The sequence below is a fragment of the Sinohyriopsis cumingii genome, chromosome 2 (genome assembly GCF_028554795.1).
Source record: "Sinohyriopsis cumingii isolate HCF-2022 chromosome 2, ASM2855479v2, whole genome shotgun sequence".
Lineage (NCBI taxonomy): Eukaryota > Metazoa > Mollusca > Bivalvia > Unionida > Unionidae > Sinohyriopsis > Sinohyriopsis cumingii.
Window position 1 is genome coordinate 127,681,135 of NC_142962.1, and position 15,171 is coordinate 127,696,305.

The following is a 15,171-nucleotide window of genomic DNA, read 5'->3' on the forward strand; positions in this document are numbered from 1 at the left end:
GCAGACGCAGAAAATTACCAACAAATAAACTTCCGGCTGCATAAATCCATGTGGCTAGTAATAGGACAAAACATTTCACTATGGAAAGAATAAAAGATATAAGGACTAGGGTTGTACTTCAGGAGCATGGACTTGAAAATGTAAGCTTCATTAATGAAAATGTCAGCTGTTACACTTGCAGGGTTGATTTAAGCATGCCAATGGTTTTGTTTTCAAGGATCAAGGACTCCTCTATATTTTGACACACTTAAACACTTTATTTTTACCTGTTAAGAAATGTGGTACTTTCATAGTGATAGCTCCCATTGTTTTTGTTTTTGCAGTAATCCAAGTTCTTTTTACATTCTCACTTTGTGTTGTAGGGAAATAAATTATATGTTGAATTTTTCAAACCTTGTTGCTTCTCACTCTTTATGTTGCTTGTTTTGAGACCATCGAGTCATAATAGCACAAACTTGATAATTTTATTGATTGATTGATAATTTCAAACTGTTTGTCGCCAGAGGGTCCCTAACACTGTCACCTTGTTGGTGGGAGTTTCTTTTGTAACATGGTCCCCATATTTTAATGGCAAATCTCAATAATTGTGTTAAATTCGAGCAACATATCTTTGAACATGTGTATACGAGAGTTCTTCCTTTTTATTTGCTCAGTTTGTTTTAGAAATATTAAAACTAGAAATTGTAAATATTGGACACAGGCAAAACAATGTTACTGAAGTGAAGTTTGTTATAACCAGAAAAGGACAGCTAGCAGCCTGTTAGTACTAATATTAGTACCCTTACTCATACTTCGTGGACAGGGTACTAACATGAGCTTATACGTGTTAATGGAGCAAGCCTGGTGTGATTCACACCCGGCGCTCTTTTAGCCTTTACGTAGAAAAGGGGTCACGGCGAGAGTCTCACGTTATCTGTCATGGCGGACAGGATAAGGTTAGAGTAACCATGCCAATTTATTTTATCGTGTAAGGGCTTAATAAATTCAAATTAAGCCAAAACTTCTTTCACAACATGACTATACTTATGTAGTTGATTTCGACACTGTTTGTTTTTCTGACTTTAGTGATGATTTTTTTTGCTCCATTACATGATATGGGATCAGTTTGTATCCTCAGCCACAACAAATCAAGTTGAGGCTACGACATCATAGCTAGCAGCCTGTCTGCTTGTTGAACTCTAGTACTAATATTAGTACCCTTACTCGTACCTTGTGGACAGGGTACTAACATGAGCATATATGTGTTAATGGAGCAAGCCGGCGTGATTCACACCCAGTGCTCTTTTAGCCTAATAATAACACTTTAAACATATTCCTTGCATATAATCCAATAAATTGAGTAGTCCTCTTATTTAATACCGGAAGTATCAAACATCATTGTAGAAATAGTTGTAAAATCTCATTTACCTTTTTTAGCCGATATTTTCATTTAGATCATCCGCTATATTATTTCAAATAATGATTACTTCCGTTCTCAGCCTCGTTTGTTTGTGTGCCATATAAAGACATTGAGGCCTTATTTGGAAACGTAAACAAATCGTAGTAAAAATTTGGCGAGGTTTGAGTAAAAAATTCTGCGCATTAAAAGTAAATACGGTTTATCGGCAACTTTGAAATTCCAGCAGGAAGCGATTATTCTGCACTTGATTGATAATAACATAGTGTAGAATATCCAAATATGGTCTGGCAAGCCTTACATAGAAAAGGGGTCACGGCGAGAGTCTCGCGTTATCTGTCATGGTGGACAGGATAAGGTTAGAGTAACCATGCCAATTTGTTTTATCATGTAAGGGCTTAATAAATTCAAGATAAGCCAAACTTCTTTCACAACATGATTATACTTATGTAGTTGATTTCTACACTGTTTGTTTTTCTGACTTTAGTGATGATTTTTTTTGTTCCATTATATGATATGGGATCAGTTCGAAGCCGCAACAACAACAAATCAAGTTGAGGCTACGACATCGTAGCTAGTTGAACTCAAGATCATCCATTTGGTTTACAGTGCCAATATATTGACATTTTTAGGGCCCCCTCTGGTGAAAATCCGGTTTGAAATTATAAATTGACAAATGAAATGGCTATATTTTAATTTTTATTCATTTTTTTAATATATCTTCGGGGCTTTTTATTTTTAAAATTGGTATGGGGATACATACAACCGATGGGTGTGTCAGTGCTGTAGACCAATCATTTTGTTGTCATAATGATTTTGATATCATGATAGTTGTTATTCCATTAAGTTATAAAAATCTTTATTGGGACAGATTCATTGGTCTAGCACAGTGAATAGTCCAAAAACTCGGCATAACTATTAATATGGTAATGGGGCTTTTAGATTAAGATATACACAATGCTGCACAGGGAGATCAATAAACATTTATGAACTTCATTTTTACTGCCTATAAATCAGTTACCTGTTTTGGGTTGCTAACCCCACGGTTCTGTATCGGTACATGAAGTTGTTGAAAGTTTTACATTTGCCACCAATACGGTCTTAAACTCTGCCATGATAATCATTTTATTTTTGATATTACAGCTTTGTAATTGTATTGTGACTGCACTGCAGCAAGACTTTGTGAATAAACACAAATTCACAAATGCAGCCATAACTTGTTTATTTTGCCAGCTCAGCTAGTCACACCAGTTACTATCGATATGGCTCCAACAGCAATTTCAATTGGCATGGCTAAAATAGTTGCTATAGTTGTGATTTTTGCCATGCCAAGGGCAGCGGTTGTTGCCATGGCAAACCGATGCATCATATCCATAATTACATTCATGCCTTTATATTTTGTGAGTACTACAGTCCTCTCTGTTTATTGGAAGGGCAAAGCAGCTGTTGACAAGTTACTGAGCGCTGTTACCCATGGTGTTGCTTGAGATTTATCTACCCATGCCCAAAAAGATTTTCTGTAGGTCGTTTGTTTTCAACGAAGTTCATTAGGCTTGCATCTTGTTTCTTCCACATAGTCGCATATGTGGACACCCATACATAGAAATACTTGTTAACTGTTGTAGATTTTGCCTACAGATACAAGGAAACTGAGCTGCCAACATTAAACATTCAGCAGGTATTGCAGTTGCATTGAAACATAATGATATGTGTTCTCATGGCACAACGTTTGCAGGTAAACCTGGGCTTAGAATTTCTTTCAGATTTTTCTGTGTTGCTAACAAAGCATAAGGTGCTGGTTCATCTTGACATGTTAATATACATTGTGACCAGGTTATTGTGGACCAGTTTTAACTGTACATTTGCAGAACGATTATTTGGACACCAATTTGCACAGGAATTGATGAATTAGACCAGAAGTGCTAGCACTCAATTGTAGTCTCTCAAGTGGGTGACATAGCAACTGGTGGTCATAGTATTTAACAATGAAACATGCATGATCAGGTTAAAACCCACTGAGGCGATTCAACAGAAGACTGCAGACATTGCTTATAAAACTTTACAGCCTCTCATGCTAGACCCACTCATACACAATTTTGAAACAGAAGCCAGTTGAGCTCCTAATTCGGTATTAGTTATTAACATATCTCAACCCCTCTGGTGGCCTAGTGGTTCAAGCATCTGCCTCGGATGCTGGAGGTCATGGGTTAGATCCCCGGCCAAGTCATACCAAAGACTTACAAAAATGGTATTAACAGCTGCCTCATTTGCCGCTTAGCATTAAGAGGTTAGTGTTAGGACTGGTCAGCCTGGTGTCAGGATAATGTGACTGGGTGGGACATCATGCTACATGTCTGTGGCATTATGCCCCAGTGCTAGACATCACTATAAACTGCCACACTGCAGACATCGTAGCGATATGACTGAACAATTGTTAAAGCTACGTTAAAATTCCAAAACACACACACACATTAACATATCCCAAAATAATAACAACTCTTTCACCAACAAGACTCACAAACAAAGTACCCATGTACTTTCATATTTCTCCACATAATTCAAGCACTTCACAGCTTCTCATGGGTCATACTTCAGCTATATGCGTAAATTCTTAGAGCATTTCTGTCTCTTACTCTTATATTTCTGATCCCACTTTCTCTCATCATTATCCTCCATCTTGGTGGTGACTGTGCACCTTGCAAATACTTTTACATGCATTGAATATTTATCAACAACATCAGTAACAAAATATTGTTTGGTTAGTTCTGGATTCATCACTGTATCAATGAACATGACCTTTGGTCAGTAGTAACATCAATTTCTTAACCTTTTATTATCATCTGTAATGAAACCAGTGCTTGAGGGCAGTACAGGGCCATATCATATACACACTACATGAGTGATACTTGCTTTGTAGAAAGTATGGGTCAAGTGAGGCCATGTAGATGTGTACCAGGGGATGAATTTCTATTAAAAAAATTCAGACCCGCAGGATCCCCATAATAAAAGTTTTATTGATCCTGATTAAATCATCAAACAGAAGTCAGTTCAGTTTATGATTCAACATTAATTATTGGTTAACAGTAAATTAAAACAATCACAACTGTAGGGTTATCTGGGATGCTGAAGTCCATGTCAAAGTACAAATGCTTTTAATGTTTGGACACTTCAAAATTCCAAAAGCTCAGTCCATGGTAAGCAATTTTTTTTTTCTTTGTATTTTCTTGATCCATTTCTGCAATTGTCACTCAAGTATTGTGTGAGCTATCAAAGTTTGGACGATTGTGATGGGATTAGACGAAGCCGTATTGGTGAGATTTTAGAGATTTTTTTAAAGTTCTGCTGATCATTTTGATAAAAATGCCAGTCACATGCACATATTTGTAATCTCTCTTTGATAAACATTACTCAACAGTTATAATCCATCCTGTTAAATGCTTACACAGTGCTTGAAAAATATAAACTTATGCTCATCATCATAAATTCTTATAAAATCAGCTGTTTTTTTATCCATCAGATAATTTCATTTTAAAGTAATTTTAAATATATAAATGTGTACTGTTCTGATGGCAACTTTATATAATTAAATCTCACAAAAAATTTTCAAAATTAAGTCATGTTTTTAAATAATCGTACTCTATTTATCCTTCAGTTATGACTGTTGAACAGTTTAGCATCATTGTCACAGTGATGCTAAGGAAGGTAAAGGGTGCCATAGACCTATGTGTAAACCACTAGGCCACCATTTCCTCTATAATGTATTCTTATCTAATTTCAGGTTCTTAGCACAGATTTTCCAGGGACGTACGAAGGGTTTGATGATGCATGGGATCATGATAAATTCAAAATGGTTAGAACTTATATTTCTTCTTTCTGTTGTACCTACATTTCTTCTTTCCCTGAAGTCATTTAAATTTATATTGTATGCAGTTAATGAGAGTAATTTATATTCGTGTTTCAAATGAACTTTGTAAAACAGTCATGGGAATTATTAATGTTATTCTGCAGAGATCTTTTTAACTATTTTCTTTTTTGAGTTAAAAAAAAGACTTGTAATTTCATCTTCGAGTGCATTATCAGAGCTCTTTTACTGCAAACAACATAGACCCTGATTTGCCATCACATAATGTCCAGGCAGATCAGAATGTATATTTTTTGTTCTATCGATTTCTCCTAAGAGACGGCAGTGACCCAGATCTGTTAGTTGATTATGCCTATGCAGATCTGGGCCTGTGCAGTTTGCATATGGAATCAACTTGCCAGTACATCTCTCATATTGAGACATCACAATTTAAAATAATTGTTTAATTGTTTTCCTGTGAATTGGACATACACTGATTTTTTAATCAGACAACCAGTTGATTTTCTGGGTAACCATATTGGTCCATTAGATGGGGGGGGGGCGCATCTGTTGCTACCTTTGTCCTTGGAACCATTTGCCACCTTGTCCTGCCTGTCAGTGCACCATCAATACAGTTGGTCATGATTTTCTGAAAAAATTTGTCATAGTTACATCCCCAGTGTGAACTCTGTCCTTGGATATTAAGCCCAAGTTTTTCTCAGTTGCATCATATTGGCGAGACAATGATTCAGGATGAGTCATATGGCATACATCATACTGACAGTGATATCTGTGTCATGTAGACATGATTCAGGATGAGTCATATGCAGTGCGGCATATTGACAAGGATATCTGTTCATGTAGACATGTTTCAGGATGAGTCGTATGCAGTGCAGCATATTGACAAGGATATCTGTTCGTGTAGACATGTTTCAGGATGAGTCATATGCCATGCAGCATATTGACAAGGATATCTGTTCGTGTAGACATGTTTCAGGATGAGTCATATGCAGTGCAGCATATTGACAATGACATCTTTGTCATGTAGACATGTTTCAGGATGAGTCATATGCAGTGCAACATATTGACATGGACACCTGTGTCATGTAGACATGTTTCAGAATGAGTCATATGCAGTGCAGCATGTTGACAGGGACATCTGTGTCATGTAGACATGTTTCAGGATGAGTCATTTGCCATGCAGCATATTGGCAAGGACATCTGTGTCATGTAGACATTCTGGATGAGTCATATGCAGTGCAGCATGTTGACATGGACACCTGTGTCATGTAGACATGTTTCAGGATGAGTCATATGCAGTGTAGCATATTGACATGGACACCTGTGTCATGTAGACATGTTTCAGGATGAGTCATATGCAGTGTAGCATATTGACATGGACACCTGTGTCATGTAGACATGTTTCAGGATGAGTCATATGCAGTGTAGCATATTGACATGGACATCTGTGTCATGTAGACATGTTTCAGGATGAGTCACAGAGATCTCGGAAACGCTTAATTATGCTTATTTGGATGCCACTTTTTGATCTGGGACACAGAAGATCACTGAGGCAGGAGTCCTCTGTACGCATGTAATAGGTGTGCGGCAAAAATCAAAGACTTGCCAGACCTGCTTCAGCCACCTGCTTTGTGGGAAAATGTGTTGATCAGTTAGCTGTACTGATATTTACAATGACAGAATTCAGTGACTGAAAGACCCTTTGATGTACATGTTGCCATTTTATAAGAGTACATAAAAAAGAACATGATGCAATAGCTGGGCAGTAAGTTTAAAGGCTTTGACTGGAGGCCAGGTGGGAAAAATGTACTGATATTTACAGAGATTGAATTCAGAGGCAGAAAGACCCAGGCATGTACATGTGGTCATTTATAAAAAGTACATCAAATAAACAACTATAGCTTTCGTTGTTGTGTTCATTTCCGAATGTAGCGGAATAAGCAGTGCACACTACCTCAAAATCAAGACATGTTGAGACTTAGACAAAATGCCATTTGTAAGTGGGTGACAAGTCGCCTAAAAATGTAAACTTCGCCTTCTGTTAGGAAAGCGAAAACGACTTCGTCCTGTGATTATTTAAGAGGTACATTGACTGACCATACCATATTTTTTTAAATGCCCCTCGCCTTAGCCCGGTTGTTGTAGCAAAATGTATTCATCAAGGCATCAGTAGATAGGCCTAGTTTTTATATCAATTACATTGACAAACAAAATCTTGCCCATTCACAAGCATTATGTTTTGATAGCTGATTGACCATTAACCCTTTTCTGAGTAAGGTAGCAACTATCAATTTCCTGCATGCTATCCTTTGATGATAAAACATACAAACATGTGTTTTAAGATCAGAATCGGTGATCTAGATATATATTAACTGCCTCTTACACACTATTTCGTCATAAAAGTAGTTTGAAACTTAAGTGAACCAGTAGGCCTAACAGGAAATAATGGCGGACTTAGCTAAGTCTGGGATGTAACAGTTTATTAGATTGTCCATTTTCTTAAATCATCAGGGATATATATTCAGAAAAAAAATATACAAATCATTGAAACCAAAGTCTAGGTATTATTTTATTAAAGATTTAACTTTAAAATGCAAATTATGTAGGTCAGAAACGTATGGGACAGTGCTTGTTGTGGAATTCACGAGATGCACTTTAAGGTCTAACCTGTTTTCTGACTTGACACATATTTGCGAAAATACGGGCGAAAAAAGCAAATCAGATACTATTTATTTGCCTAAAATTACTACAAATACGTGTACAAATAAATAAACCTAAAATTTGCGATCCTGTCAATGGACTATTTGTAATGAAGCTATATTATAGTTAGTGATTACATTACGAAAACATCTCCTTCTAAAAATAGATGCACTCATGTTTGTGTGGATTCTGTAGGAAAGAAGGGACTGCAACTTTTGATGGTGGGATTCCTGTTTTTACCAGAATGGGAGTCCTGGACTCCTAGTTTTAAAATCCTAGCGAGATCTCTAAATCATATGCAGTGCAGCATATTGACAAGGACATCTGTGTCTTGTGGACATGGTTCAGTATGTATCATATATTCTGCATTCCAGTTCATTTAAGATGCAAGATAGTGTTCAGCAAACCCTTGTTAATTTGTTATGATCATGTATTTGGTAACTTTGAAAATAATGTAGCAGAAGTTTACATATTTTTCTTTTAAAACAGAATTTCCGAATAGATGTGGTGCGTCTGGCTGGTGATGAGCTTGAGTTTGACATGGTTGGAATTGATGCAGCAATAGCCAATGCCTTTAGAAGAATTCTCCTCTCAGAGGTTATTATTTTTTGAAGAGATCATATGTGCCCACTTTGACAAAGTGGTTTTTAATTATTTCTGCATACAATTTTAATTTTCTAACAGAATGCTTAGCTTACATTGCCAAACTTTATAGAGCCAAATGAAAATTCAGCAAAATGAAATCTGTTATCAGCGGTTTGTGGATCATGTAATGATAGTTTGCATCATCTTTCAAAAACATTTTAGCATTAAAAGAGTGTGTTTAGTAGTTATTGCAAAAAGGTGTTTCCAGTCAGCCGACCATCCCTGTTTTTCGTTGCTGACCCTAGCACTTTTTCCCACCAGGGTAAGAAAATATATTTTTAATTTAAAAGAAAACTGCCTATCTTCCCTGATTTTAAACCCAGTGCAATAGGAGACACATGTAATGTTTTCTTGATCCACATAAGGTCAGTATTTTAATAGAAAATATAGGTTCATCCCAGCCTAGCACTTGACCAAAAGAAAACTAAGTCAGGATAAGTAAAATATAGTGATTTATTTATTTTATACAAACATTGGAATCACACAGTACAGACAATCATATTATATACAAATATGGTTTACCCATCTGTGGTATGGATGTGTGCCCAATACTGGAGAAAGATACAAGTCTTTACATTTCTTCACAATTTATACAATACAAAACATCTCATATTTGTGCCTTGTATCATGCATCATATTGACAGTGATATCTATGTCATGGCTAAGTTATATACAGAGGTCTTAATTTAATCTCATCTGAGGACCTCATTTACCCCATTCCAGCCTTGACTAAACTTACATAGACAACAATCTGGTTTCAGCCAAGTCTCTAGGCATATTTAAGTACCATAACCATGTGGAATTTGGCTTGCTGTGACAGTGGGTCTTGTAATTAAAACAAAATAAACTGTTAATTCAGAGGTGTCACTTGACAGAGGAGTATAACTTGTCAGTGCCCATGTATATAAGGAAGATCACAACCATTATGTAACTCACCAGAGATTGCAATCACCTTATCTCTCTCTCTCTCTCCCTCTCTCTCTCTCTCTCTCACACAGACACATTCACTTATAACAATATAAATGTGTTTTTTATTATAGTTTTTATGATTAATTAGGTTTATGCTACTACAGTAGTAGGTTATAAGTTGCATGGAACACCTGTTGTTGAACTAAACAAATAGAAGAATTCCTATCTGCAGTACACAAAGGTTTCTTAGTTGTGTTGATTTATTGATCATTTAATACTGACTACTAAAGAATATGTTTTATCAAAAGAAATTGCAGCATGCATGGCTAAAATGAAACAATTAAACTAGTTTAATTTTACGTTAGTACAGTTATGTTGGCACATATTATTGACCAATCATGTAGATGGGTTTTTTTTGCCTCGTTTTATTTTTTTATACATGGTCAGTACCAGGAACTCATAATTGTTTGGTTCATTTTTATTTTCATGCATTGTAGTTGTGTACAAAATGACACATATTAGGGTAAATACAGACATTAACAAAGTATTGGTACCAGCTCGCTGGACACGCAGACATATTCTATTCAGAGACTGAACTTCCTTTGTGCAGTGTAAATAAAATGAGTGGCAAAAATCAGAAGCTTTCTCACTGGATAAGGTTTATATTTTATTTATTTGCCTGCCTTGGAAGAAACTTGACATAGCAAACTTTCATTAAGCCCAGTGTTGAAGTTAATTTTAAACTATCTAGCTAAATAAAAGTTAGATTTGACAGAAAGGAGGACAATTCTTGTTTTGTGGACAAGACTACTGAAAGATTGGTTATTTTAATTCACGTTTTCAGGTACCCACAATGGCCATAGAGAAAGTTTTTATATACAACAACACCTCCATTATTCAAGATGAGGTTCTTGCACATAGACTGGGATTGATACCCATCAAGGCAGACCCCAGAATGTTTGAGTACAGACAGGAGGGTAAGAATGCTGTATAGATGGCAGTTAATTGCAGTATTGGTTCATTATATACACTTTTCTTGTCCCATAGACTTAATCTAAGAGGTAACTTGCTTGTGTTACAAGTCTATGCTCTTAAAATAAGTAACAGAAAAGAGAGAACACAACAAGCTTTGTAAAATTTAACAAATAGTTTATTTCCCTAGAATACAAAGTGAAAAATGAGAAAAATATCTTACGGTTTTGCTAATTAAATCCAAAAATAATCCAAGAATTAAAAAATAAAACTCCTAGTAATAAAAAAAGTCCTGAATGAAGCTGAATTCTAGTCCTGATATAAATCCAAAATTGAAGGCGATGAATGTCTTTATCCAAGAATTTTGTCAGAACACTTTTGTATTTGCAGAGAAAGTAATCACTTGAATTCAGTAATTTGAAGAAAACAAAATTCAGTCAAAACTGGTGACAACATATCACAACTTAAAGTGCTAGGTGTTAAAGCACAACTGACTGAATTCTGACAGTTACAAGATAATATAGTTCTCTGTTTGACCTCGGGTCACAAATTAGTATTTTCTAAAAACAACCATTACCTAATGGAAAATAACTTTCTAGCATGATTTAATGAGTCTTGTATATTTAAAGCATAATAGCCTATACAATTTACTTTGGTTTTCTCCAAAACCCTAACCCAAATCAACATGTTTACATAAATGAAATAAAATAAATGAAATAAAATCAGGTCAAACAGAATTGAACTCAATTTTAGACAAGGTCAAGTCTAGTAAACAATGTTACATTACAGTAGCATGTAATGGAATACAAAAATTTAAAACTAACAGACAAATAATTAAATTAAATATACATAACACTTGACATTGATATTATACCATGTCACTGTGAAGCACTGTCTTGTGGATATGGACATGTGTTATGACTGTAGGATGACACCCAGCATTTGACATTATCATGTCACTGGTGGTTAGAATGCCATCATGTCAGCCTGGATTGGCTGCCTTTGGTGTATCTATAGGCACGGCACTTTACTCCAGTTGTTGCAGCATGATGTGACCTTCATGTCTTGATATACTGTAAAATGCCAGGCATCTCTGCATGATGTAACCTTCATGTCTTGATATACTATAAAACACCAAGCAAATTCTGCATGATGTAACCTTCATGTCTTGATGTACTGTAAAACACTAAGCAACTCTCTGCATGATGTAACCTTCATGTCTAGATGTACTGTAAAACACCAAGCAACTCTGCATGATGTAACCTTCATGTCTAGATGTACTGTAAAACACTAAGAACCTTTCTGCATGATGTAACCTTCATGTCTTGATGTACTGTAAAACACTAAGCAACTCTCTGCATGATGTAACCTTCATGTCTTGATGTACTGTTAAAAACCAATCAAATTCTACATGATGTAACCTTCATGTCTTGATGTACTGTAAAACACCAAGCAACTTTCTGCATGATGTAACCTTCATGTCTTGATGTACTGTTAAAAACCAATGAAATTCTACATGATGTAACCTTCATGTCTTGATGTATTGTCAAACAATAAGCAACTTTCTGCATGATGTAACCTTCATATCTTGATGTACTGTTAAAAACCAATCAAATTCTACATGATGTAACATTCATGTCTTGATGTACTGTTAAAAACCAATCAAATTCTAAATGATGTAACCTTCATGTCTTGATGTACTGTTAAAAACCAATCAAATTCTACATGATGTAACCTTCGTGTCTTGATGTAACTTAATGTTTTAATATATGGCAAAACACCAAAGAAATAAATTGTCTTCGTTGTCCTATAGACTAATGCAATATTGTTAATGAAAAGTTTAATGAAGATAAGTAAATACTGAGGGCATTTGAATATTTGTACTTTCTTCATAAATGAATGTTTAGAGATCTAGTAATTTGTGCAGACTATAAATTAGAGAATTAAATAATCACATTTTTGTAAGTATATTGTCTAATATATTTTGTGAACTTGTTTTGGTTTAGCCAACTTGTATGTTTGCCAGTCATGTAACAGATCAGCTTACCCTTCTAAGATATTCACAGTGTACATACATTTATGATTAAGAATTGTTGATATGTATGCATTTATACCACCAGAAAAATTTGTGGAATATAGTTCACTCGTGCATCTCATGGGCAGGTATCACTTTGGGTTTCTGGATGATAACACGAGTTCAAGTGTAGAGATTTCAGAGGAATTTTGTGCATGTGTTTGCCTTAGCTCAAGGAAGAATCGTTTAGATTTTAGGATAAGTAGCAAATTTATTTTTAAAAGCAGAAGTTACAGGAGACATCTTAGCTTGGCTCTAATGGTGCTCTGATGAACCTTGATTGATTATGCAAAGACTTCAGCATAAACATGCCACTGTCACTGTTGAAAACTTGTATTTCATTATCTGCTAATGATGGTTTGACAAAAGCTAATGTTATCAAATATCGATTAATGCAAGACATTAGAAAATGGGATTATTTTTAATGTCACAGGTGAAACTGGCCTTGAGGGTCGAGAAACAGACACGTTAGAGTTCCAGCTGAAGGTCAAATGTACAAGAAACGCGAATACTAAGGAGGCCACAGATCCTGATGAACTATACAGAGATCACAAAGGTCAGCAAAGCCTTCTACTCTCCTAGCTCATTTCTTTAGTGTGTGAAGAATGTAACAAACACCAAAAAATGTCGGATTCAGGTTGCAGGCCACATTTTCAACTATACAGGCTGTTTGGTCTGTTTCCTGATGTTGCCCATGTAACACAGTACAATAATACTCAGGCTGTTTGGTCTGTTTCCTGATGTTGTCCATGTAACAGTACAATAACCCTTATTATAACACCCTCTATGGGAACAGAATAATATACTGACTTGTTGTGACATTATCTTATAATGAAGTACATGATACATTTAATTTTACTACTATTTAATAAAATCCAACCCATGACCATACCTGTCTTTAAAAAAATGAGCTGTTACAGTGAAGTGTCCTATAATGAGAGGGTGTTGTATATCCAGTATTTGAAATAGCTTTCTTACAACATTGCATCCAGAATGACCTGAAGAAAGTTTGATTAAAGTCTATTCTTTGACACATTTTTGTCTCACATGCATCAGCAGATGGTGAGATACAGATGTCACTTTTCTGATGGTAGCATTAACAATGTTAAGGTTTTGCATTACAGTTTTTTACGGGTCATACAAATCTACATCAGTTGCTGTTTTCAAGTAAAACTAAGTATTACCATTTGACACACTGTACTGTAATATTAAAGGGAGAAAGCAAGGGATCTACATAAAACCTATTCCACACATACCAACCATTAAGCTTTTGGTGTAATCATTACACTTTTTTTCCACCCAATGTTCACCTGCTTATACTTTTTTGGTTCATTAAAAAAAAATAAAAAAATTAAGTTGTTTTTCTAATTTGTATTATCATGTCTTTAATTCCACTCGTATAAATTGGAGAATATTCTTAAAAAGATGACTGCTGAGTAAGAATAGCATAAGAGTATTTCCTTACTCGCTATTTGTCTTATGTCACATGTTTAACTCATTCAGCCCCAATCCTGCCTGTAGGCGTGATGAGGCTGTACCCTATTTCCGAGCTCTGCAGCATCAAGGTCATTTAAGATACACCAAAGTGGGTGGTATTATAAAAAAGCAGACATATAGCACTACAATGATGCCAAAAAATCTGGAAGTTCTAGTTACACTACAGAATACAGTGGGGAAAACCTTAATATTTTGGACCAATTGTTTTTATCACCAAAAATGTGCTCGTGGTCAGGATGTGAATTTGTGTCTGGATTTTAGATCTTTTGGCCTCAGATCTAAGGCAGACCGGTCTGAACTGCACACAGACAGGTGAACCTTTGCAAAAACTAGGATAAGGTGGGCATTTGGAATAAAGAGTGGTCTCCATACAAAAATGATGGGTCCATTAAGCACAAAAATAAATTAAAAAATATTACCCTTCTGCTCATGTGCAAGCAAAATAACCAATGAAAAACGACGTTTCTAATACAACTAGGCATTAGTCTCATGGAAAATTTGTTGAAAGCCGATGTATTATGATGTATTCAGAAATAGCCCCCAAAATGTCTTTCCTACTCGCATTTCAGGCAAAAACGACAAAATCCTCTGAGGCCAAATGAGTTAAAGCATGAATAAACACTAACACAAGAAAGAGTGAAACAACAAGCTTTTCAAAAATACAATAATTTATTTCCCTGAAAAAATTCTGTAATAATGAAAAAATATGAACATACGGTTTTATAGAATCAAATCCACAAGTAATCCAAGTATAAAATTTTTGAAGTCCTAATAACAAAATGTTCTAATGATTTCAAGTTCAAGTCCTGACGAAGATTCCAAGATGGAAGACGATGACATATGCTGAAATCTGTAATGCTGAAGTTCTACAGTTCCTTGTTGAAACAAGAATTATCACTCCGGTTTTGGAAAGCTGAATACATTTTTTATAAGGACTGTCTTTGATTAAGAATCTCACATGAGCACATGTATTTTCCAGGAAAAAAAGAATTAATCCTTTTTAAATCCAAGTAATTTGAAATAATTACAAACAGCACAACATACAACTTCTAGTGTAAGAAAAAGCCCAGCTGCAGCCAAGAATAATTGTCCAAAACAAAGGTTATATCGTCTTCT

At 35.4% G+C, this 15,171-nt stretch overlaps 1 protein-coding gene across 2 annotated transcripts in view; it reads left to right on the forward strand.

The window, feature by feature from the left end:
- The first annotated feature begins 13 nt into the window (after positions 1-13).
- Positions 14-15,171, forward strand: part of LOC149805794 (DNA-directed RNA polymerases I and III subunit RPAC1-like) — a 93,237-nt gene continuing 78,079 nt past the window's right edge. For both annotated transcript variants that reach the window (XR_016419792.1, XM_089950495.1), the window contains exons 1-5: positions 14-140; positions 5,175-5,246; positions 8,448-8,555; positions 10,357-10,489; positions 12,992-13,114. Coding sequence is in view for 1 of the 2 variants with exons in the window: in XM_089950495.1 (XP_089806621.1) it covers positions 81-140; positions 5,175-5,246; positions 8,448-8,555; positions 10,357-10,489; positions 12,992-13,114 (496 nt within the window). In the remaining variant the exon portion in view is untranslated. The remainder of the gene's footprint in view (positions 141-5,174; positions 5,247-8,447; positions 8,556-10,356; positions 10,490-12,991; positions 13,115-15,171) is intronic.